The 24,080-nt window shown below is 43.1% G+C and overlaps 1 protein-coding gene across 4 annotated transcripts in view; it reads right to left on the bottom strand.

The window, feature by feature from the left end:
• Positions 1 to 24,080, bottom strand: part of TOGARAM2 (TOG array regulator of axonemal microtubules 2) — a 108,466-nt gene that overhangs the window by 63,192 nt on the left and 21,194 nt on the right. For all 4 annotated transcript variants that reach the window (XM_061624961.1, XM_061624963.1, XM_061624960.1 and 1 more), the window contains exons 2-5: positions 17,448 to 17,576; positions 15,377 to 15,511; positions 14,016 to 14,294; positions 885 to 1,114 (exon numbers count right to left, since the gene is read on the bottom strand). In XM_061624961.1, coding sequence (XP_061480945.1) covers positions 885 to 1,114; positions 14,016 to 14,294; positions 15,377 to 15,511; positions 17,448 to 17,475 — 672 coding nt within the window. In that variant the 5' untranslated portion in view covers positions 17,476 to 17,576. The remainder of the gene's footprint in view (positions 1 to 884; positions 1,115 to 14,015; positions 14,295 to 15,376; positions 15,512 to 17,447; positions 17,577 to 24,080) is intronic.

Below are 24,080 nucleotides of genomic sequence, written 5' to 3'. Positions count from 1 at the left end.
AAATAAAATCTGAGGCTAAATGGAGGAGGGGGCAGTGGAAGGCACAAGGACAGATTAATGTGGGCTACTATAATGGCTTAGGTTGGGTTTAATTCATAATTTGAGGAGGTGCTACAGTTGGCGTATCCTTTATGTCCAGACAGACCCATGTTCCGTCTCTGGCATCTCCACAGCAGGGCTGTGAAAGAGACCTGCTGGTGATGCTGAAGAACCATTACCAGTTAGAGTAGACCAACCTTCTCCAACCTGGCGCCATCCAGATGTGTTTGCCTACAACTCCCATTATCCCTGACCATTGCCTACACTATCTGGGGCTGATAGGAGCTGTAGTCCAAAACATCTGGAGGTACCAGATTGGGGAAGGCTGGAGTAGGCAGTATCAGATTACTTGGTACAACAGTTTGTTTCCAACCTCACAGAAGGTCTTCATTGCGTTGATGATGGTGGGAATTAGCATAATGCAACCGCTGGATTAGAGAGGGACCGACCGCCAATAGATAGGCCACTTGCTTCTTCTGCCCAGCCGAGTGGACAGTATCGCTGATTTGATTTAATATAAAGTAGTTTCATACATTGTTTCTATTCCTGTAGACATTTTTCCTAGCATGTAAATTTATGCCCCTAATGAAAACAATGTGACTTGAACCATAGACAGAGAACACGTTTATACCAATTTGATGATGCTTCCGCAATAGATGTGCAGTTCAGCTGCAAACTAAATCAAAAGCTATTTGGTGCAATCGGCCCAACATAATAACCTTGTTGCTCAGATAAACACTATCACCTCACTTTTTAATAGCAGAAACATAAAATGAACCCAAATCCTTCCAGAAGCACAACTTTCTCAGGCATAAACACATTTTAGTATCTTTATTTGGCTGTACCTCTTGAGTGACTGCTGTTGACACTGAGTGGTACCCTCCAACTTCCAAGCAATTTGTGCCATTCCCCAACACTTTATGTTCACTTTCACAGTGTCCATTGGCCTCTGGGGAAGTGGGGATGCTCTGAATAGGAGGCATGGGCTTGGAAGTGATCAGCAGTCTTTGAGAAGCAGATTTGGAAATGGCTGGTTTCAGGGCAAGTCCCTGAGGACCAGAAGAGTCAAGTAAGCCTGCAAATACAAAACACAATGGATGTGACATTTTATATTGGAAACATGTACAGGCTAATTCTAAACTTCAATATCTCTCAGCTACACTGAGTAGATCACACAAAGGACAATGAACTGTTTGTACATCAGCTTGGCACTGTAGGAAATAGCCTGAAAACTGGAAAATGCCATTAGAGAAGGCAGATGTCTTGTCCTCTCCAGCAAACTCTATACCGCATACGCCTCCTGCAATGATATCAGCAGTCATGCAGATGGGCCAAATCCTACTGTGACTGTGGGCTTCTGGAACTGGATCCATGGAAAAAGTATATCCAGTCTCTGAAATAGGTGGGAAGTGGGTATTGTCTCTAGTTGGACTGAGAAAGGAAATATCATTTTAAAATATCTTTGATACCTACCCAGAAGAAACATGGTATAGTGGTAGATCACACCTACATCCATATCAGAAGTAGAAAGCAGCAACCTAATGAAGTCTGCTTCACACATTGGATTTTTAAATTGTGTCTTTAAAATGTTGTGTGTGCAACTAAAAATACAATGGGTTAAGCAGCAGAGAGAGTTCGGCAGCGGGGCAAGGGAGCCAGGGCACACCACTCTGCCCATCTGTTTTTTTCATCTATAGAAAATCTAAGTTCCATAGGTACTCTGTATAGTAACACCATGTAACAACTCAATAAACTACAAAAACAATGATGCAGGTAGGAAGCCAGCAGCAGTATCTGTTTTCCCGTGTTTTGCAGTAGCTGCCTCATGTACAACTATATGCTTGTTGAAGAGAAGTCAAAGGTGCATCCTCGTTGCAGTGAGCTCCTGATTCTCCAGGTACAAGTTTGTTCCCTTAAGCCCAAGGTCGCTGATCTTGAAAAGGTGAGAAAGGCAGAGAGGTTGTTGGATGAGGCCTTCAGGGAGAATATATCTGTATCCTACTCCCAGGATGATAGCTCTTCTGCTATCATGGAGAATGAGGGTCTTGGGAAAGGAGAGTGTCACTCTGAGGAAGAGGGAAATGATCCCTTAGAAGGAACCCATTCCTTGGGGGAACAAGCAACTATCCTCTTGTACAAAGGATACTTCTCCGGGGAGGGGGAGGACAGGGAAGAATCCTGGTAGTGGGTGATTTGATCATTAGGAACATACATAGGTGTGTGTGATGATGAGTGTACAGATCGCAGGATTAATTGCCTGCCTGGCATGAAAGTTGTGGATGTCACCTGTCATCTAGATAGCCTGATAAATAGTACTGGGGAGGAGTCAGTGATCATGGTGCACACTGACACAAACAACATGGGGAAATGTAGTTGTGAGGTCCTGGAAAAAATTTTTAGGTGGCTAAGTAGGATGCTGAAAGGCAGGATATCCAAGGCAGCATTTCTCCAAGCATTTATGTGAAATGCTACTAATTCCATGCACAGGGAAAGCTAGACAGAGGCACCCTTGTAATCGCAATGCGTGGATGAGAAGATAGTGTTGGGAGGAGGCGTTAGGATTTGTTAGGCATTGCGAAACATTTTGGGATAAGCCATGCCTGTACAAGAGGAATGGGCTCCTCTTGAACTGGGATGGAACCAGACTGTTGGGGCTTAAAATCAAAAAGGTGGCAGAGCAGCTTTTAAAACTGATTGCAAGGCAAAAGCCAACAGGTGCAGAGGACCCTATTCAGAACAAATCTCCTGTCTAGGATGAAGATGAAAAAAATGGTGAAAATTTAAATGGGAAAGGTGCATTGTGAATGCAGGGGGACAAGATAGCTATTCAGAGAGGCCAAAGCACCACAGGCGAAAAGTGCCAAACCCACTTGAAGAGAGACAATATATACAAGTGGTTATATACTAATGCCAGAAGCCTCTGAGCCAAGATAGGAGAAATGGCGTGCTTGGTCTTAGAGGACAGCATTGGTATAGTGGGCATAATGGAAACCTGGCGGAATGGAGATAACCAGTGGGTCACAGTTATCTCTGGATTTAAACTCTATAGGAAGGCCAGGGAAGGACACACTGGAAGTGTCATCACTCTGTATATCAAACAAGCTAGAAATTCCAAAAGGGGCAGACTCTTCCACAGAATCGTTGTGGATATGTGGATTTTCTTTTTTAAGGAACGTTTTTAAAGATGTTTTGTTTTAATGTGTTTTAAATTTTGTTTTTATGATGCTTTAAAGTTTTTAGTGCTTTTGTTTGCCGCCCTGGGCTCCTGCCGGGAGGAACGACGGGATATAAATCAAAGAGACCCAGTGCCTGCAGGAAGAACATCGTTGCCCAGGGAAGGAGAGCCTGCTGCTGCTGCTGCTGCTGTCGGATCTCCACCTCCACCACCCTTCCCTGTGGGACTTCTGCCAGGCAGGCCTGCATCTTGCAGGGCCAGGCCCCAGGTACCCAGCCAGCTGTGACATTCCTGCCACCTGTCCCTCTTTGGAGGGATGCATGGGCCGGCTGGCTGGGGTGGCCTGGGAGGCCCAGTGCCTGCAGGAAGAGCATCGTTGCCCGGGGGGGGGAGCCTGCTGCTGCTGCTGCTGTCGGATCTCCACCTCCACCACCCTTCCCTGTGGGACTTCTGCCAGGCAGACCTGCATCCTGCAGGACCAGGCCCCAGGTACCCAGCCAGCTGTGACTGATTCCTACCACCTGTCCCTCTTTGGAGGGATACATAAGCCGGCTGGCTGAGGTGGCCTGGGTTTTTTGTGTGCTGTGTTTGTTTGTTTGTTTGTTTTTCTTTTGGGGGGGTTGTTTTAAGGTTGGGTACCTGCCTGAGTGGTGGAAGCTTACATCGGGGCATGTGTCAATCACAGGGGAGTGATGGGGGAAGGGTGGGAGGCCAATGTATACCGAGGCTGGGCGGCAGATGCTGGTGGAAAGCTAGGGGCAGGCCACGTCAGGTAAGAGGAACTAGGGAGAGATGCATAATATCTGTCCCCTGTTCCGGGCCTGTCCAGAGCCAACAGACAGCTGAGGGATGCTTGACTCCACACTCTGGCCTTCGACTGCTGCTGTGCAATGCCAGGTCTGTTGCCCAAAAAACATCCCTCATCCATGATATGATATTGGATGAGGGCGTGGACCTGGCATGCATTACGGAAACCTGGCTGGATGAGGCTGCTGCTCCTATTCTTGCGGCCATGTGTCCGGCTGGGTTCTCGTATGCACAGCAGCCGAGGGTCGGTAGTCGGGGAGTGGGAGTGGCGGTTATTTACCGAAGGTCCCTGGTTCTCACCAGACCTCCTCTCTGTGAGACCAAGGTGGCAGACTGCATGTACTGGAGGTTGGGCCTAAAGGGCAGTCTAGGGATTCTGCTCGTGTACCGCCCACCCCGCTGCACGACGGACTCCCTGGCTGAGGTGCTGGAGGTGGTCTCGGCTGTATGTGTACAGTCCCCAAACCTGTTGGTATTGGGGGACTTCAATGTACATTCAGAGGCCATCCTTACCGGGGCGCCTCGGGACTTCATGGAAACCATGGCTTCCTGGGAGCTGCACCTTATTACAATGGGGCCCACCCATGTAGCCGGTCATGCACTCGACCTTGTATTTGTCTCGGGAGAGGAGGGGAGTGATCTGAAAATTGGGGGTACATCCATCACCCCCTTGTCATGATCAGACCACTACTTGGTGAGGATGGACTTTTTGGTGCCACAAACCCTCCGTAGGGGTGGAGGACCTATTAAAATGGTCCGCCCCAGGCGTCTGATGGATCCTGATGGATTCCTGAATGCGCTTGGGGACTCTTTGGAGCATGCACACAGCCACTCGGCTGAGACCCTGGTGGAGGGGTGGAATACCGCAATCGCCAGGGCATTAGACCGGGTGGCTCCGAAATGCCCTCTCCCCCTGAATAGAGCTCAGACGGCACCATGGTTCACCCCACGGTTGCGAACTCTGAGGCGGGAGGTGAGACGGCTAGAGCGCCGGTGGCGGAAATCTCACTCTGACGACGATCGGACACATGTTAGAGCGGCTGCGGCAGCCTATCATGTGGCAATAAGGGCAGCAAAAGAAGATTTTTATGCTGCCTCTATTGCATCTGTAGAGTGTTGTCCCAGGAGACTGTTCCAAGTGGTCCGGAGCCTGGTCGGTCCAGTTGCTCTGGAACCAATGGAACATGCTAAGGTCTCCTGTGACGAGTTTGCTAAACACTTTGCGGAGAAAATCGATCGTATTAAGAGTGTTATTCCGTGCGCTGTGGACACAGTGAGCGAGCCAGAGGTGACCAGTGGTGCTCTGGTGGCATGGGATCGGTTCCAGCGTCTTCCATCTGATGAAGTGGACAAGGTGCTTTCAACCTTAAAGCCAACCACTTGCTTACTCGATCCTTGCCCATCGTGGCTCATTATGAGTTGCAAAGATAGACTGGGTGAGGGGATCAAGATGGTGGTAAATGCATCCCTCGAAGAGGGAGTAATGCCATCACCGCTCAAGGAGGCAGTAATAAAACCAATCCTAAAGAAGCCCTCCTTGGATCCCCAAGATCTGAACAACTTTCGCCCAGTCTCAAATTTGCCATTCTTAGGCAAGGCGATTGAGCAGGTGGTGGCAAAACAGTTGCAAGCGCACTTGGAGGAAGCGGATTATCTGGATCCATTTCAATCGGGCTTCAGGCCTGGACATGGGACTGAAACAGCCTTGGTTGCCTTGGTAGATGATATGAGGAGGGCGTGGGATAGGGGTGAATGCACCTTCCTTGTCCTCCTTGATCTCTCAGCGGCTTTCGATACCGTTGACCACGTTATCCTCTTGGACCGCCTGGAGAGGTTAGGTATGGGGGGCACTGTATTGCAGTGGTTCCATTCCTTCCTCTCTGGTAGGTACCAAAGAGTGGCATTGGAGAATGAGGTTTCAGATCCTTGGCCTCTCACTTGTGGGGTGCCACAGGGTTTCCTCCTCTCCCTGATGCTGTTTAACATCTATATAAAGCCGCTGGGGGCAATCATCAGGAGATTTGGGCTGCAATGTCATCAGCATGCGGATGACACGCAGCTCTATCTCTCATTTAAATCTGCACCGAGGTTGGTGTTGGCAAGTAAAGGGTTCCTGAGAGTATTTTTTCCATGGCAGAGTTACAAGGCCAAGACGCTCAGAGTCCGTGCAGATCTCAAGGACAAGTATCCAAGGCAACCAGCTGGCCTTATCTATAAGACTTGGCAGATCTGGCCAGTTGGTGTGGGGGTCGAGGAGTTTGTACAGAGAGAGAGCTTGTGATATATTCTATTGTCAGTAAAGTGACTCTTAAAACTTATTGCTTGTCCGGCTCATTGCTTCAACTGGCATCCAGCCTGTCACTATACTGTTCTGCATCCTGGGCATCTGCTTGCGCCTGATCCAACATCCAACAAGTGGTAGCAGAGAATGGTTACCTGGTGCTGATGGTTACCTGGTGCTGAGGATTACCTGGTGCTGAGGATTGCAGAAAAGCGGCAGAGAAAAGCCAGAACAGCAGACCAGCGAGTAAAACAGCAGAGAGATGGAGAAACCGAAAGCTGAGCTGAAAGCTGTGAGAGAGCCGGGAAAAAAAAAAAACCTGACTGAAGGACAGAGGTGAGAAGCTCTAATTACAAAGGCGGTGAACTGTGAAAAGTGAAAGTATGTCTATTACGTTATCGGCCGGGATTCCCTTGGAAAGGCTGACAGGGAAAAATTATGGCACTTGGAAACAGAGAATGCAGGCTTTTCTAGTGAAAGAAGACCTGTGGAAAGCTATCGCAGAAGACCCACCCGCCGGGGTGCCTATTCCAGCAGATTGGAGAAGGCTGGATGAGAGGGCAAAGGCGTTAATTGTTCTTTCTATTGATGATTCTCAATTACTGCACGTGCGTGATGCAACAACAGCTAAGGAAACCTGGGAAACTTTAAGAAATATTCATGTGAAAAAGACTGCCAGTTCTAAAATATATCTTGCCAGAAGATTGTATCAGATGCGCTTATCTGGAGATACAACCATGTCAGAGCATTTGTTGGAAATAAACAGACTGTTTACTGAGTTGTCAGAACGTGAAATTGAACATTCTCAAACGCAAAAAGTGTATATCACATTAGCTTCACTAGATTCAAGTTATGATAGTCTGGTGAGCTCTTTGGAAGCAATGGACGATGCAAATCTCAATATGGATTATATAGAAGGCAAACTTTTACAAGAATTCCAAAGGAGGCAAGAAATGACAAAGCAGGAAAAGACTGAGTCTAAACACAACGTGGAAAAGCAGAACAACAAAGCAGCACAAGAGAGACTGTATGGACAAAAGGCGTGTTATTTTTGTGGTTCCAGGCAACATCTACAAAGGAATTGTGAAGCAAGAAGAAGAGAAAGAGGAAGAAAACCATGGGTACAGGTGATCTATGCTAGTAAGAATAAGCAATGTATTAACAATGAGCAGGGAAATAACTGTAAAGATTTATGGGCAATTGACAGTGGGGCAACAAATAGTATAATCAAAGATAAATCCATGTTTCATACATATTGTGACGTAGAGGATCATGTGATAATGGCTGATGGATCTAAGAAACTTATCAAAAGTAGAGGAACAGTGAAATTAGCAGGTTTCAATACCATTATGACAGATGTGCTGTTTGTTCCTGATATCGAATGTAACATTATGGCTGTGTCGAAACTCAATGAAATGGGGTTCAATGTAATGTTCAAAAGGGGTTCAGTGCATATTATGAGAGGAGAAAAAATATTCATGAAAGGAATAGTAAGGAACTCATTGTTCTTCTTACACGTGAAACAAACAAATCATGTACTCATGTGTGCTAATGAGAAACCCCATAATAATTGTGTTCATTTATGGCACAGAAAACTAGGCCATATAGGATATGAAAATGTGGTGAAAACAACAGAGAACAGTAATGATGTGACATTGAGAAACTGTGAAAAATATGTAGACTGCCACGTGTGTAAACAAACTAAGGCAGTTGTGGCTGCAAAGAACAAAGAAGCCATGCCCAGTACAAATGCACCTTATCAATTAATACACGTGGACTTAGTGGGGCCATTTCAACCTACTCAGGGGGGTGCAAGATATTTCCTGACAATAGTTGATGATTTTTCAAAATTCTGCACTGTTTATTTACTAAAAGCTAAAAGTGAAGCTGCAGAGAAACTGAAAAGATTTATTACAAAAATTGAAGTGCAGTTTGGTGTCAAAATACAGAGAATAAGATCAGATCAAGGAAGAGAGTTCTTAGGACACTCTTTTACTGAATACTTGGATAAAAGAGGAATAAAACAGGAGTTAACAGCCCCTTATAGTCCTCATCAGAACGGGTTAGCTGAACGCTGGAACAGGTTGCTTCAGGACTCAATAAGACCAATGCTATGTGACTCCTCTTTAACACAAGGTTTCTGGGGAGAGTGTGTTCTGTATTCAGCTTACATTCAAAACAGAATATTCCATAAGGCCACTGGAATGTCTCCTTATCAGAAATTGTATGACAGAAAACCCAGATTAAAACATTTGATTAGGTTTGGAGCAGAATGCTGGGTACATGTTCCCAAAAATAAAAGGACAGGGAAGCTGCAAAGGAGAGCAGACAAAGGGTACATGCTGGGTTTTGAAAACACGTATTACAGAATTTGGATGCCAAAACAAAGGTCTGTGGTGTTAAGCAGAAGCGTGCAAGCAATAGAGCAGGATTGGGAAGAGAAAACATATGTGGAGTTGGGAAACACTGAAGGTAGTAATGAACAACAACAGGCAGACACAGTACCAACAAAACAAGAAGAAACAGGCAGCAGTAGTGAATCAAGTTCTAGCTCTGAGAGAGAAACAGAGGAATCGCCTGACACAGACACAGACACTAAGGCAGAAATACAACCACGCAGATCAGAGAGAACAACAAAAGGTATTCCACCTGTTAGATTTAAAATAAATTCCATTAAACATATAGACTTCAGTAACTGGAAAAAGTGGGATGATGGAAATCATGAAGAGTAATGAAATGTAATAAAAGTGATGCTGAGATTCTAATGCAATGTAGTAACTGTATTACAAATGATGCTGATGTAAACTGAAGAAAAAGAAATGTATCATGTGGAGAAAATGATATAAGTAAATGCAAGAAATGTAAATGTAAATGACATGAAAAGAAGTGAAAATGTGAATCTGTAACATAATCTGAAATGTATTGTTGAAATGTGATATAATGTGTGAAATGCTAAGCAAGAAGGCTATGGAAAAAATAGGTGGGGGAATGTTGGCAAGTAAAGGGTTCCTGAGAGTATTTTTTCCATGGCAGAGTTACAAGGCCAAGACGCTCAGAGTCCGTGCAGATCTCAAGGACAAGTATCCAAGGCAACCAGCTGGCCTTATCTATAAGACTTGGCAGATCTGGCCAGTTGGTGTGGGGGTCGAGGAGTTTGTACAGAGAGAGAGCTTGTGATATATTCTATTGTCAGTAAAGTGACTCTTAAAACTTATTGCTTGTCCGGCTCATTGCTTCAACTGGCATCCAGCCTGTCACTATACTGTTCTGCATCCTGGGCATCTGCTTGCGCCAGATACAACATCCAACAGTTGGCTGTAGAAACCCTGTCCAAGTGCCTGGAGTCGGTGAGTGGCTGGATGGGAAGGAATAAACTGAAGCTGAACCCTGACAAAACCGAGGTGCTGTTTGTGGGAGACAAGGGAAGGCTGGGGGATGTGGACCTGGTGCTCAATGGGGTACAATTGCCCCTGAAAGACCAGGTCCGCAGCCTGGGGGTCATTCTTGACTCCCAGCTGACCATGGAAGCTCAAGTCTCGGCTGTGAGCCGGGCGGCGCTGTATCAACTCCATCTGATACGGAGGCTGCGCCCCTACCTTCCCAACCATCTGCTCCCACCGGTAGTACATGCCCTGGTCACCTCTCGCCTAGATTACTGTAATGCGCTCTACGTGGGGTTACCCTTGAAAACGGTCCGGAAGCTGCAACTGGTACAGAATGCGGCGGCTCGTCTGATTAAAGGCAGCCGCCAGCAAGATCACATCACTCCAGTGCTGAAGGAGTTGCACTGGCTACCGGTTGTTTACCGGGCCCAATTCAAGGTGTTGGTTTTGACCTTTAAAACCCTATACCGTTTTAGCCCAGTCTATCTGAAGGAGCGCCTCCAGCATCGTCAGGGATGCCGCTCAACAAGATCAGAAGACCTTCTCTCGATCCCACCGGTTAAAACAGCTAGACTGGTGAGGACTAGAGAGAGGGCTTTTTCAATAGTGGCCCCCACCCTGTGGAACTCTCTCCCAAATGATCTCCGCCATGCCCCTTCTATGATGAGCTTCCGCCGGGCCTTGAAGACCTGGCTCTTCAGGCAGGCTTTTGGGGTGGGTTAGGTTTTTATTGTTATGGTTTTAAATGTTAATGTTTTAATGTATTGTTTTTATCTTGTACGTCGCCCAGAGTGGCTGGACATCCAGCCAGATGGGCGACTAATAAATTTAATATTATTATTATTATAAATAAATAAAAATATGATAGGCCCCAAGAGTAATTTAGTATTGGAGATGTGCTATTGCCCCCCTGATTGAAATGCTCAGAGACATCTTGAGATGAAGAATGAAATCAAGGAAAACATCCAAAAGAGGAAATGTTGTAGTCATGGTTGACTTCAATTACCCTCATCCTATCTGGCTCCATATGTGTTCCAGTCATGAAAAACAGGTTAAATTTCTAGATACTCTAAATGACTATGACTTAGAACAATTGGTCATGGAACTGACCAGAGGGTTAGCGACCCTCCACTTAATCTTCAGTGGTGCCCAGAACCTCTTGTGAGATGTAATCGTTGATGAACCAATTGGGTGCAGTGGCCATAGTGACCACAGTGCTATGAATTTGCTTTTGTTTCGTTGTTGTGTATTGTTATGTTTTTATAATTTGTCTTATTTGTTTTTGTTTTAACATTGTGTAAGTCGCTTGAGGATCTTTGGGTCTCAAGTGAATAATAATAGTAATAATAATAATAAATAATAATAATAATTAAATATACATATAACCAGCCAATTGCTAAGAAAATCCAACACATTCACATTTGACTTCAAAAGAGATAACTTCCCCAGTATGAGGGGATAGGTAAAAAGGAAGTTGAAAGGCAAGGTCAAGAAGCCCAAATTGCTCCAAAATGCTTGGGACATGTTTAAAAACACAGTACCAGAAGCTCAACTGGAGTGTATACTGCAGATCAGGAAAGGTACCACCAGAGCCAAGAAGATGTCAGTGTGGTTAACGAGCAGAATCAAAGAAGCTATGAGAGTTAAGAAGGCTTCCTTCAAAAATGGAAGTCTTTTCCAAATAAGGAGAATTGAAAGGAACACAAACTCTTTGCACAAAGGAATGCAAACAGACAACAAGGGATTGTTAAAAAGAATGAGGAACATATTGCTAAAATCATAAAGACCAACAACAAAAGATTCTTTGCATACTTTAGTAGGAGGAGACCATCTAGGGAGGTGGTTGGATTCTTGTATGACAAGGTAGTCAAAGGTGTGCTAAAAGAGGAAAAGAAGATTGCAAAGAAGCTGAATGATATAGGGTAGATCACTGTGCCTGGCCCTGAGTTAACTTTTGCAGGAAGGGAGTCAGAGGAAATGAGGCAAATAGTGGTGATGAGAGATGAAGTTCTAGGCCTGATAGAGAAAATAAAATCTGACCAATCACCAGGTCTGGATAGCATCCACCTGAGTTCTCAAAGAAATAAAATGTGAAATTGCTGATCTTCTAACAAAATATGTAACTTGTCCTTAAGATCTACTTCCATACCTAAAGACTGGAAAGTGGCTAATATAACACCATAAAAAAAAAAGCATCGGGGGGGCGGGAATGTCTTGGAAATTACAGGTTGGTTAGCTTAAGCACTATTCCAGGAAAACTGGTGGAAAGCAGTGTTAAAGATAAAATAACCAAACATAGAGAAGAACAAACCTTGCTGAAGCAGAACCGACATAGCTTCTGCAAGGGTAAGTCACCAACCTATTAGAGTTCTTTGAGAGTGTCAACAAGCATATAGATAGTGGTAAACCAGTTGACATAGTGTACCTGGACTTTCACAAACCTTTCAACGAGGTACCTCACCAAATACTCCTGAATAAGTTTAGCAGTCATGGAATAAGAGCAGAGATCCTCCTGTGGATGATAAACTGGCTGAGAAACAGAAAGCAGAGAGTAGGGATAAATTGATAGTTCTCCCAACAGAGGGATGTAGAAATTGAAGTCATCCAAGGATTGGTATTGGGACCTCTGCTTTTTAACTTGTTCCTCAATGTTCTAGAGTTAGCAATGAGCGGTGAGGTGGCCAGGTTTACTGATGATACTAAACTGTGAAGGGTCATTAAAACAAAAAGAGATAATGAAGAGCTCCAAAAGAACTTCTCTAAACTGAGTAAATCGGTGGTAAAATGCATTCAGTGTGAACAGATGTAAATGCATTCAGTGTAAACAAATGTAAAGGGATCAGGCTGGGACAAAAATATCTTAACTTCATATACTGTACACAGATATGGGGACTGAACTGGTGGTGACCAAGAATGAGATCCTTGGGTTGTTGTGGACAGCTCAGAGAAGATGTCAACCCAGTGAGCAGCAGCTGTGAAAAAGGCAAATTCCATGCTAGGGAATATTAGGAACGGAAAATAAAACTACTGATATCATAATGTGGTTATACAAATCTACATTGTGACTACATTTGGAATACTATGTACAGTTATGGTAGCCTCACCTCAAAAGAGGATATCGTAGACTTGGTAAAGGTTGAAAAGGGCAAGCAAAGTGATCAAGGGAGTGGAGCAAGTTCCCTATGAGGAAAAGTTGTAGCATTTGGGTTTTTTTTTAGTTTAGAGGAAAGGTGAATAAGAGGTGACATGCTAAAAGTGTGGATTGAGAAAAGGTTTTCTCCCTCTCTCATAAAACTAGAACTCATGGGCATCCAATGAAGCTAAACGTTGGAAGATTCAGGACAGACAAATGAAAGTACTTCTTCACGCAACACATAGTTAAACTATGGAATTCACTCCCACAGGAGGCAGAGATGGACACCAATTTAGATGGCTTTAAAAGACAAATTCATGGAGAATAGGGTTATCAACGGCTATTAGCCATGATGGCTATGCTGTCCCTCCATGGGGCAGTATGCTTTGGAATACTAGCTGCTGGAAACTGCAGGTGGGGAGAGTACTCTTGTGCTCAGGTCCTGCTTCTGGGCTTCCCATGGGCATCTGGTTGGCCACTAGGATGCTGGACTAGATAGGCCATTGGCCTGATCGAGCAGGGCTTTTCTGATGTTCTAATGGTGCATGCTACAACTATATGCTTTCAATCACAGGTATCATACAGCTACATGCAGCAAAGAGCTGGGACTGGTTGTGGAATTCCGCTGTGCATAACCACAGTGGCAAACAAGAGTTTATTGTCATTTCATTGAGAAGCAGCTCTGAGAGTTGGGTCTGGAAATGGTTGGTACTGGGTGGCATTTGGGAAATGGCTCAAGTTGTATACATTGAAGGCAATATGTGATAATGTTACCTGTTGACATTTTGATGGCCCATTTATTCAAGCAGAGTTCTTTTAATTTTAACTATTCTATTTTAAATAAACACATTGTAGTTTTCAGTGCCAGTGCCAATACCACACAGACCTAAGTTGCCAGGTTGGTCAATAATTTTTTTGTGTCCATGGCAGATTTTTCCGGTGCTGCATTTCTTCAGTTTTAAATGTTGTGGTTTAACTGAGTATTGAGCTTTAAACCTAGGAATGGATCAGATCCTATAATCTCACTGGGTAAATTACTATGGCTCAGTCTCAATTCTCCATCTGCCTCAAAGGATTGTTGCAAGGCTGAAAGCTGTAAGGTCTTAAAACACTGTGCAAAAAAGGGTTGTTACAGGTTATTGTAAGTAATACCAATACTTCTTATCAGCATCAGTAAGTAAGCAGCATCCATCATACCTTTACTTGATGCATGTATGCCCTCAGATATTCTCCTCTTCTTGAGCTTGTCCTTGATTTGTGCTGTTTCCACAGCCGCATTGCTCACCTCCAGCTCACCAGGCTTTTGTTTTGTCAGGGGGCTGGGCAGCTGAGAAGGATCAGCCATGAGTGTGCTATCTGTATTCTTCTTCTGGAGGCCGTTCCTACTGTCCCAGTTCTCCAGAGGGGAAATATCCAGAGGTTTCCCTTTGCCTCCCCACAAACATGTCTGTTTCTTTAGAACTGAATGAAGAGAGGCTGCAGGGCAATTTAATGAGAGGAGTTCAGTTACTCAACCAGCCCACCTATTGAGGGATCCAGTTTATTCCTCCTGTTTATTTCTGCAGGGAACTAGAAGATCACAGGAGCCAGCTGGCTTGGCTGGAGCCCCTCATCAGCTCACTGCCAAATGGAAGGCTGAACAGGACCACTGCCTATCTGTTTGGTTTCTGCATATGGAATGAAAAGAGGCATCTTGTCCTTCACCTCAGGCAGCAAAATGTCTCTGACCAACCCTGCTTGGAGGCATGGGCAGCGTTTCACTAGGGGTTTATTTAGAGTCATGCATGAGAAGCAGAGTAGGTCTGCCTCTCCTCCCACTTTTGCAGTATGTTGGCCAAATATATCCTTCCCCCAGATATAAAAGTCAAGTTGTCCAAATGCTTGCACATTCTCAAAATGTGTTACCCATGCTGTAGTGACTAAAGCCACTGTACAGGTTCATTGCCTATATCCCTTTGACACTTATTTGAGTGTAAAAGCCACTGAACTCCATGAGACTTACTCCTAAGTAAACACTGGGTAGTAAGATGAATAAATGTCTTAGCTGGATATTAGGCAATTTTAGCATGCCCCTCATTTTCCCACTTAAACATGGGGTTTTATTTTTACAAGGCCCCTCTAGACTAGTAGTTTTTTGCGGGTGTATTCTGCAACATGTATTAATACAATAAGTCCATTAGTGGTGAATTTATATTGGATTGTCCATAGATCATTCCACTTTATTAGTTGTTCTGCGATACTTCCCAAAATTTACATCATTATTGCTGCCTGGAGGGGCACTCCTGTGCAATGGCATGAAAGCAAGAGAAAAAATATTCTGCAATATTTGTGGTATAAAAGTTACAGGATTTCAGCAGGAAGTCACATGACATGCACTGATTGGAAACCAAGCAATATGTTCATCCTGAAATTTTGAAAGACATAAACGGTATTGAAAGTGGGATCATGTATAAACAGCTTGAAACCACTATGAGCAGAAATAATCATGAATCCACAATATAAGGCCACCTGGAGTGGTCCCTAGATTACAAATTACACCCAGTCTTCCCCATCCTAACCATCATCAGCTGTCATCCATCCGTTCCCACAGAGCTGCAAATTGGAATCGATGCTCCCTCCTCTCAGTGACCTGCATCCAGGCTTTGCTTTAGGAACACTTCCACAATATATTGCAACGGGGGCTCGGTGCTTAGCTTTAAAAACAAAAACAACACAAATGAAATTAAACATTTAATGAATGACCATTTGCTAAAATCCCTGTTTTAGGTATACTGTGTTTTACTAAAGTTCAGACTGTAGTACAGGGGCCACCAACCTTTTTGGCTCATGCGCCTATTTGTAATCCAGAGAAACTGCCACTGGCACACACACTGTACCCAATTATATTGGCTACAATAGAATGCATCTTTGAAGCCTGGGGTGGAGAAGGGAGCGGTGTGGGCACCAGTAAAATCTTCTGCAAGCACATATGAGCCTATGGGCACCATATTGTTGACCCCTGCGTATATTATATTGTTGCAGGGGAAATGTCATTCTTTTTCCACCTAGCACTGTGATATGGACTTTTTCTGTGGTTTTGTCAGTAGAGATGGGGAAATCAGTCAATTTTGGTATCTCTCAGTTTCCCCTTTTTCCAATCTTAAGTTGAGTTCTCCACATTTCCACATTAATTTGCAATTTTAAAAAATCTCATGAAAATTCATCAGCATTTTAGTGTGAATTTCTACTAACATAAACATTTTTGTATGCAATTTTGCCTAATATACACATTTATGCAGACCATCTTTTCCCTAATGTTTATTTTCCCCTAATATAATGCATTGTGTATGTTATTTTCAGCAATTTCTCCTAATAAACACATTTTGTAAGCAGTTTTGGCACATTATTGCAAACAATCCCTAATATAACAGATATATTATTTTTCACTAATATATGCATTTTTATGCACACTTTCCCCTAATATATGCATTTTTGTAGACATTGCTTGGTTGGAGAACTATACCACAAAATTCAGAGAAGTGCAGATTTTGAAGGAAAGCTGTGTTGCAGTTCGCATATTTGTTCAAGAAGTGGGAATTAGGTAGTTTCTCATTAAAATGCAAGCAAGTTTGAATTTCGCTTCCATCCCTACTGATCAGCCTCAGTCAGGGATTATGGGAGTTGTACTCCAACAACACCAGAAGGGCTACATCCATTCCTGATGTACTGCCACCAACAATAAAAGTACTTGTGGAGAGTTTTTTCATGGGATGTTCTGATCAGAGTCAAATTTTGGTGAGAGTGTTCTCCAGATTTTTTATTATTATTATTATTATTATTATTCAGCCCTTCTTCCCAGAATGAGCCCAGGACAGCAAACAAAAACACTAAAAGCATTCTAAAAGATCTTACAAACAAAATACTTTAAAACATATTAAAACAAAACATATTTATAAACATATTAAACGAAACATCTTTTAAAAAACAGCTTCAAAAACATCTGTAAGAGCAATTCCAACATATTCGCAAAGTGGGATATTGTCTCTACTTAAAAGGCTTGCTGAAAGAGGAAGGTGTTCAGAAGGTGCCAAAAAGATAACAGAGATGATGCCTGTCTAATATTTAAGAGGAGGGAATTCCAAAGGATAGGTGCTACAACACTAAAGATCTGCTTCCTATGTTGTGTGGAACAGACCTCCTGATAAGATGGTATCTGCAGGAGGCCTTCACCTGCAGAGCGAGTAACTGACTGGGTATATAAGGGGTAAGACAATATTTCAGGTACCCTGGGTCCCAAGCTTGAACTTGAACTTGGCCCAGTAGCTAATGGGCAGCCAGTGCAATTCTTTCAGCAGCAGGGTAACATGTTGGCAGTACACTGCACCAGTGAGCAGTTGTATCACTATATTTTGCAGCAGCTGGACCTTCCGGACCAGCCTCAAGGGCAGCCCCACATAGAGAGCATTACAGTAATCCAGCCTGGAGATTACCAGTGGATGGACAACAGATATGCAATAACCTAGAACAGGGATGGGGGAACCTTTGCAGCCTGGAGACTGTGTTCCCTTCTGAGGTTCCCCCAAGCCTGTCCTAGAAGAAAGCTTCAAATATGAGTAGGAAGAAAGGAAACAGTTAAAGTCAAATCTTTACCTGCTGTAAACTCATCATTTGTTGCCATGTGTAAGAAAGGGCCCAGGATACTTCTAAGAGGCTACTAGTCCGATTTCTTTTGATAGGCCTCACAGCTGCTGTTGCTTCTCTCCCAGAAGATCCACAGGTCTACGCAAAACACCACAGACAAAACAGCACAAGTGACATTGAGAATTATAAGAGTTATAGGGAAACTATAACTATAGTTATAGGAAAACTATAACTAATTTATCAGCTAATGGAATTCCTGAACTCTCAGTCAAAGACTGAGGGCTGATTCATAATTAAATATTTCCTACACTGAAATAATCTCTCTGTAAGAAGGGGCGCAGAGTGGTAAGCGGCGGTAACGCAGCCGAAAGCTCTGCTCACAGACGGAGTTCGATTCCAACGGAAGGAGGAAGTTGAATCTCCGGTAAAAGGGGTCGAGGTCCACTCAGCCTTCCATCCATCCGTGGTCGGTAAAATGAGTACCCGGCATATGCTGGGGGGTAAAGAAAGGCCGGGGAAGGACCTGGCAATCCCACCCCATACATATGGTCTGCCTAGTAAATGTCGCAAGACGTCATCCTAACAGTCGGAAACGACTCGCACTACAAGTGCGGGGACACCTTTACCTTTAAGAAGAAAAAAGCAAATACAATCTTGTATGAAGTCAGCATGAGCATTTGTCTTGCTACAAATGCACATCAGGAAGTTAATGAGAAGTTAACAACAACAACAACAATAATAAACAAGTACTAGTAACAGTAGTTGATACAGCTTCCCATGAGAGTGATCCCAGCCCTAGCCCCAACATACAACTGACAGCTGTGTGCACACTGGAGAGTTACAATGTCATGGCAGAAATCCATTTTGGGATTTCCTGTGTGAGATGGATGCCCATGTAGAAGCAGATGCACAGATCATTTCCTCATGAGCAGGCCAATATCTGTCTAGGCAGGTGGATTTTCAAGTCTCGGAGCAATGTTAACAGGCCTCACAGTAGAATTTCTCCTGGGATTATTGCAAAAACAAAAAGAGAATACCCCATCTTTTTTAAAAAGTAACATGCCTCTTATAATGCCACGGATGTGGCAGGGATGGACACTGTAGCCCTCCAGATGTTGCTGGTCTACAACTTCCAGCATCCCTGACTACTGGTCATGCTAGCTGGGGCTAAGGGGGGCTGGAGTCCAACACAAGTCCTCCACTTCTGTTCTATAGCCTCCCCATGGTGACTCCAACTGCACTCCAGCCCTGTCCAACCAACATGCTGTGAGATCTGTGACCATATGCGAGTGCAACTATCTGTTCATTGCAGGGTGACCCATGAAGGAACGCCAATGAAAACAGACATGTTAGGGATGCAGATGATTCCACACATCCCAGTTGATGTCATAGAGACACACAGGCTGGCCCCAGCCCAAAATGCAGAGAGACTACATACACCCTTCCTCCATTTGTGGTTTTGGTCAGGATGTGAAACAATTCTATGCACATACTAACATACATGCATAGAGCCTTTTCACTTGACTGGGCCAGGATCCTCCCTCATATGGAGGGGCACCATGCATTTACATTATGTTTCACAGTGTCCCTTGTCACACCAGCTGAACATGTGCAAGAAGTTGTGGCCACTGTGTACATCAAGGGTGGGATGAGTTAGCCCCCATGGCCCCACTACCCCCTCACATATTCTTTCAGAGCATGAAGTAACCTGAACCTTCCTACATAGAATCACAAAATGATGTTGTGAACATATCCTCAGAGCTTGTAAGGGCAGAGGCCTATTGCTTTGGAAATGTGGTCACATTAGTGCTTCCAGACTGTTAGCTCCTATTCCTACATGTGTAATACTCTACTGCTATAAGCAGCATGTGGAATTTCAGTTGACTTTCCAGGCTTCAGAGGCAACCACAAATTGTGTGTGCATATATCACATTATGTTCCCTTCACACTAAGGGGTATGACTCAGGTATGTACTTGGGGAAGCACCCCATTTTTGCCACCCTGGGCTCCTACTGGGAGGAAGGGCAGGATATAAATCGAATAAATAAATAAATAAATTTTCTTACATCTCCTATCATTTTGTTTTTAAAATTCATCTTAAAAATTTGCATTACAACATTTTTTTAAAAAGTAGTATTGCACAATTACTTCAATAGCATTAAAAAGTGGAAAAATAAGTAAACATGGAGATGAAATTGCACCAGAAAGGGTGTGTGTGTGTGTGTTAACCATTTGAAAATGAACACTACTACTTTACCACCACCACACAAATTAAAAGATCACTTTAAAATATGTGGCTAAAATGATGCCAACTGAAAATGTATTAGTAAAAGTGTGCCAATGTACAGAGATGTGTGGTGAAAGCCTTACCCACTGGTTTTGCAAATGTTGTTGGATCACAACTCCCATCAGCTCTAGCAATCATGCCCAATGCTCAGAAACATCTAGAAGGCTGCAGGTTTACCACTCTGCACTAAACACATCACTGCACATGACAAAATCATCCCCCTTTAAATAAGACTTAAGATTAACAGGAAGGGCAATTGTTGTCTGAGATGATTGTGCTACTGTTCCACTCTTTCCAAATCAAAAAAACAACAACAAACCCCCAGATTGTCTGTGATCTGAAAAAAATATGGAAGTACCATGGGAAAAACACAGAACAACCATTTGATGATGACATCACATAGATCCCCCATTAAAACTAAGAAAACAAAGCCTGGTTATTCCACAGTAAACTCCTAGTGTATAGGTCGCATTGTCAGAAAGGCCCAGTTCTGCTGATATTGCAACTTATGGTAAAGTTCACATTAATTTCATTGACAGGCAAATGCAGTTATGATGATAAACAGCTTTGACAATCCCAGACAGGAGCTGAGTGAAAGAAGAGCCATTCCCACAATAAACCAACTACGGTAAGGACCCAAAGCGATTGATTTGTGAGGGAAAGATTTGGGAGGGAAAAAATGGATGCATCACGCTTGGTTAAGCCGTAAGACATAAGAGCGTGAGCCTGGGATGGAACAGCCAGAAGTATTTATTCATTCTTCTAATAAAAATGAAATATTGAGAATACCTCTATATATGCCTCAACATGAAATTAATGTGCAAGGATAAAATACCAGCCAATTAACTGTAAATTTAGGTGAGTTGACCATTTATTAATTTATTTACCCATTTATCACACTGCAGCCTGCCAGCCATTTCGTCGGCATCTTCCCTATGCAGCAATATATTTACATTTATTTCTCCTCAGTATTGTGCTCTGCAACATGAATTCCTAAATTTAATAATGTGGAGGTGTAGGATGGTTTCAAGGGCAAAGTCAATTTGGATGTCTCACGCTCAACAAAAATCCCATCTTAAAAAGGAGAGCATACTGTGTACAAAACTTAGTTGAGAGTACATGTGTCAGACAAGTTTTAAAAAGCTCTCGTGCTTCCTCTGTATTCTTATAGCTGTGGGGTTTTATCATGCAGAATAAAGGAATTCATTTCTCTCTTCAACATGATAAAACCTGTGACTGGACGAGATAAAGGAAAGCCTTATGAACTAGCTATGGGAGTCACAGCTCCTGTAAAAAAAAATTGTAAACCGCTTTGAGGTTTTATTACAGTCAAGTAGTATATAGATTCTGTTGCATAAATAAATAAAACAGCTGTGGCTGGCTCCCCCCCCCTTTCATTCTCCTCCTCTTCAACTTTTCTCTTGATGACCAATCAGTGTTAATGTCACAGTAGCTGTTCTGGCTTTCATTGGTTGACCTGCTCTAATGCAATAACTAGCCATGTATAAGGCTATTGGGAGGAGAACTGAGTCCTTAGAATAGGTTCTTTTTACCATTTATACCTGCCATTTCCTCCAGAAGGGCTATATTCAGCAAACAAGCCCTGTTCAGGTAGCCTTGATCTCTTCATATTCAAGGGTCATGCCTGCAAGAAGCTTACATGCACACATACATAAATTGGTTTCTGTTCATACGTTCCTGAGCCCATCATAGTCAAAGGCACCAGGTTTCACGTACAGAAGCCTATATGTAGGACTCTTGAATGCATGCTGGTTGGGGTTGGAGCCATCGGTTATAAACCCAACCAGCCATCTCCAAGCATTCATTTGTACCCTGTGTGTTTAAGACTGTTTTTCTATGTTTGGAGAGGAACAGGATTATATCCACTATGCTCCCAGGCTCCACATACTCATTAATAGAACCTATGCATAGATAGCTGTATGCAGATAACAACTGAAAGAATAGGATTCCCAGCTGTTGGGACAGAGTCCTGTCTACCTATTGTTGTGTGTGCATAGGGTCAGGCATGGGGACACTGCACATGAGACCATTCTCCTCCTTTCCTGAAAAGGACCCAGTTCTATGTCTGAAGTGATAATATAAAAGCACAAAAAACAAATATAACCCATTAAATGATCAGGAGTAGATTCTGAAACACTGGGGTCTACAAGCAACCTTTATTAAATTGGATCCTTCATCCATATATTACTATTTCATGGGCTTCTGAGTGAAACAATGGATACTTTCAGATGTGGGCTTAATGCTGCAAACAGGTCAATGACATATCGCAAATGGGTTGTTGGCAACAGGTTTTAAATGGATGAATATGGAATGGCATTTTGATGCGAATGTTGTGTGGACAATGAAAAAAACTTGCCTGCATGTCAAGGTTGGAGATAGGTAACAAAGTGGGACCTGCAACAGAATCAAGCAGTACATGTATACTTCCCCACCAACAGGAATGTTCCTGTTCAAGCTTCCAGCCAGCCAAGCCAACCCAAGCCCTTCAAGCAGGGCATTCCATTCCTCTGCCCCTCTTCCATGTTGCATTTTTCTTTTCCAACAGTTTCTCTACTTTCCATGACTACTGACCATGGTCAGTTCTTCTCACTGGGCTGGGGGGGGGGAGATGTGTATGTGCATGTGTTGCAGGGATTTACCCCCCCAGTATATTTTTTATTGTACTTCAACAAATCTTGGGGTTCTTGTTTCTCTTCTTTCTCAGTGTCCCTCTTTTGGCTACAATCCTGCCAACAGTCACCACCTGAGTTCGTCATATTAGCAGTGATTGTTAACAGGGAAAAGGACAATCTTAGGCATTGTGTGCATTTTGGAATAATGCAGAACTGCCATTTCTACAATAGTCAAAGCTCTAATATGCTGTTTTTATAATTTCATTATTTCTGCACTACTTCTGTTATAAAAATTCAAAGTGGCAAACAATTTTTTAAAAATCCAGTAATATATCAACTAGATTAAAAACCCTTTAAATGTTCTTGCACTAAACTCAGGCCAGTAATAAATTGCTCATTAAAAGCTTTCCCAGAAAGGAAAATCTTGAGCTTATTTCGAAAGTTCTTAATTCTTTAATTCACAGAGTTCAGAATGACTCCTTACAGCAAAAGATTCTTTAAAGGGGAGGGAGGCCACAGTCATTTGTCAAAAGTTGCATAAATCAGATTTGTCACAAAGTAACCATTTCTACCATTGCAGGCAGAAGTGTGAGTAGGAATGAGTGAGAGAGCGGGATGGATTGGTTTTGAATCCAAACTCCAGAAGTAATTAAACACCAATACTGAGTGCCAAGTCTAGGACATCACAAATTATTCAAGCATTGTGCCCAGTGTTTTCAGAGTACATTTTGTTACTGTCTCTACTAGGAGTTGTGGCCAAGATATACTAATTTCTGAAAGGTTGGCTGATTAACTGCAACAACTTGCAGAACAATTTAAGAAAAACAAAGAGGAAAGAACAAAAATGTTTATTTTCATTCAAACTTCCTGGGGGCCTGATCTAGTGGGCACTGAAGTCAAACGAAATCTTATCCACAAGGAGCTCAGAAGGTAAAAACTGAAGAGAGTTTCCATATAAGCACTTTGCAGCTACTCGATTCAGTATTCAACAGTGAATCAGTGAGAATTCTTAAGATTCTCATAACAAAGAAGAGTGGTTCACATGCTTGATAACTGCAACATCCAATGTTGATTTGCATGTGTGAATGAGATTCTAATCTTATAAGACAACCATATGCTTGGTTCCAACTGCCCTACCTATTGATGTTTTCAATCACGTTTTTATGGATGCTTTTTGCTGATTTTATTTTTATATGTTGTACACCACCTTGATATATTTTTATGAAAGTGTGGATTATAAATATGTACATAAATAAAATATTCAGCCAGCACAATTTCTCTTTTCTGGTCCCTTGTAAATCAATATCCTTATTTCGCCTTTTTGGAACTACTTGATGCAGATGTTGTTGGACCTCAACTCCCATCAGACTCCCAGCCAGCATGGCAAATGGTCAGGGATTATGGGAGTCGTAATCCAGCAACATCTGGTGAGTCACACAGGTTCTTCACCTCGACCCGAAGAATGCTTTAAAAAATGTTGGCATGCGTGCATGAGAGCACCGGCTTCTCTTCCATCCTTCCTATTACGGTTACTGCTGCTACTGCTGCTGCTGCTATTTAAATTTATATCCCACTCCTTCCTCCAAATGAACCCATAACTTGGATAATGCAGATTGATATTATTCAGACAATGTGGAATGTGCTCATGTTATAGCACTTTTGCAAATGACTGGTGACATCATAGAAGCCATGGAGGGGAGCAGCATACAACAGATTTGCAGA

This window comes from Rhineura floridana, chromosome 4, assembly GCF_030035675.1.
Source record: "Rhineura floridana isolate rRhiFlo1 chromosome 4, rRhiFlo1.hap2, whole genome shotgun sequence".
NCBI classification, from domain to species: Eukaryota; Metazoa; Chordata; class Lepidosauria; order Squamata; family Rhineuridae; genus Rhineura; species Rhineura floridana.
This window is presented reverse-complemented; position numbering and strand designations above follow the sequence as displayed.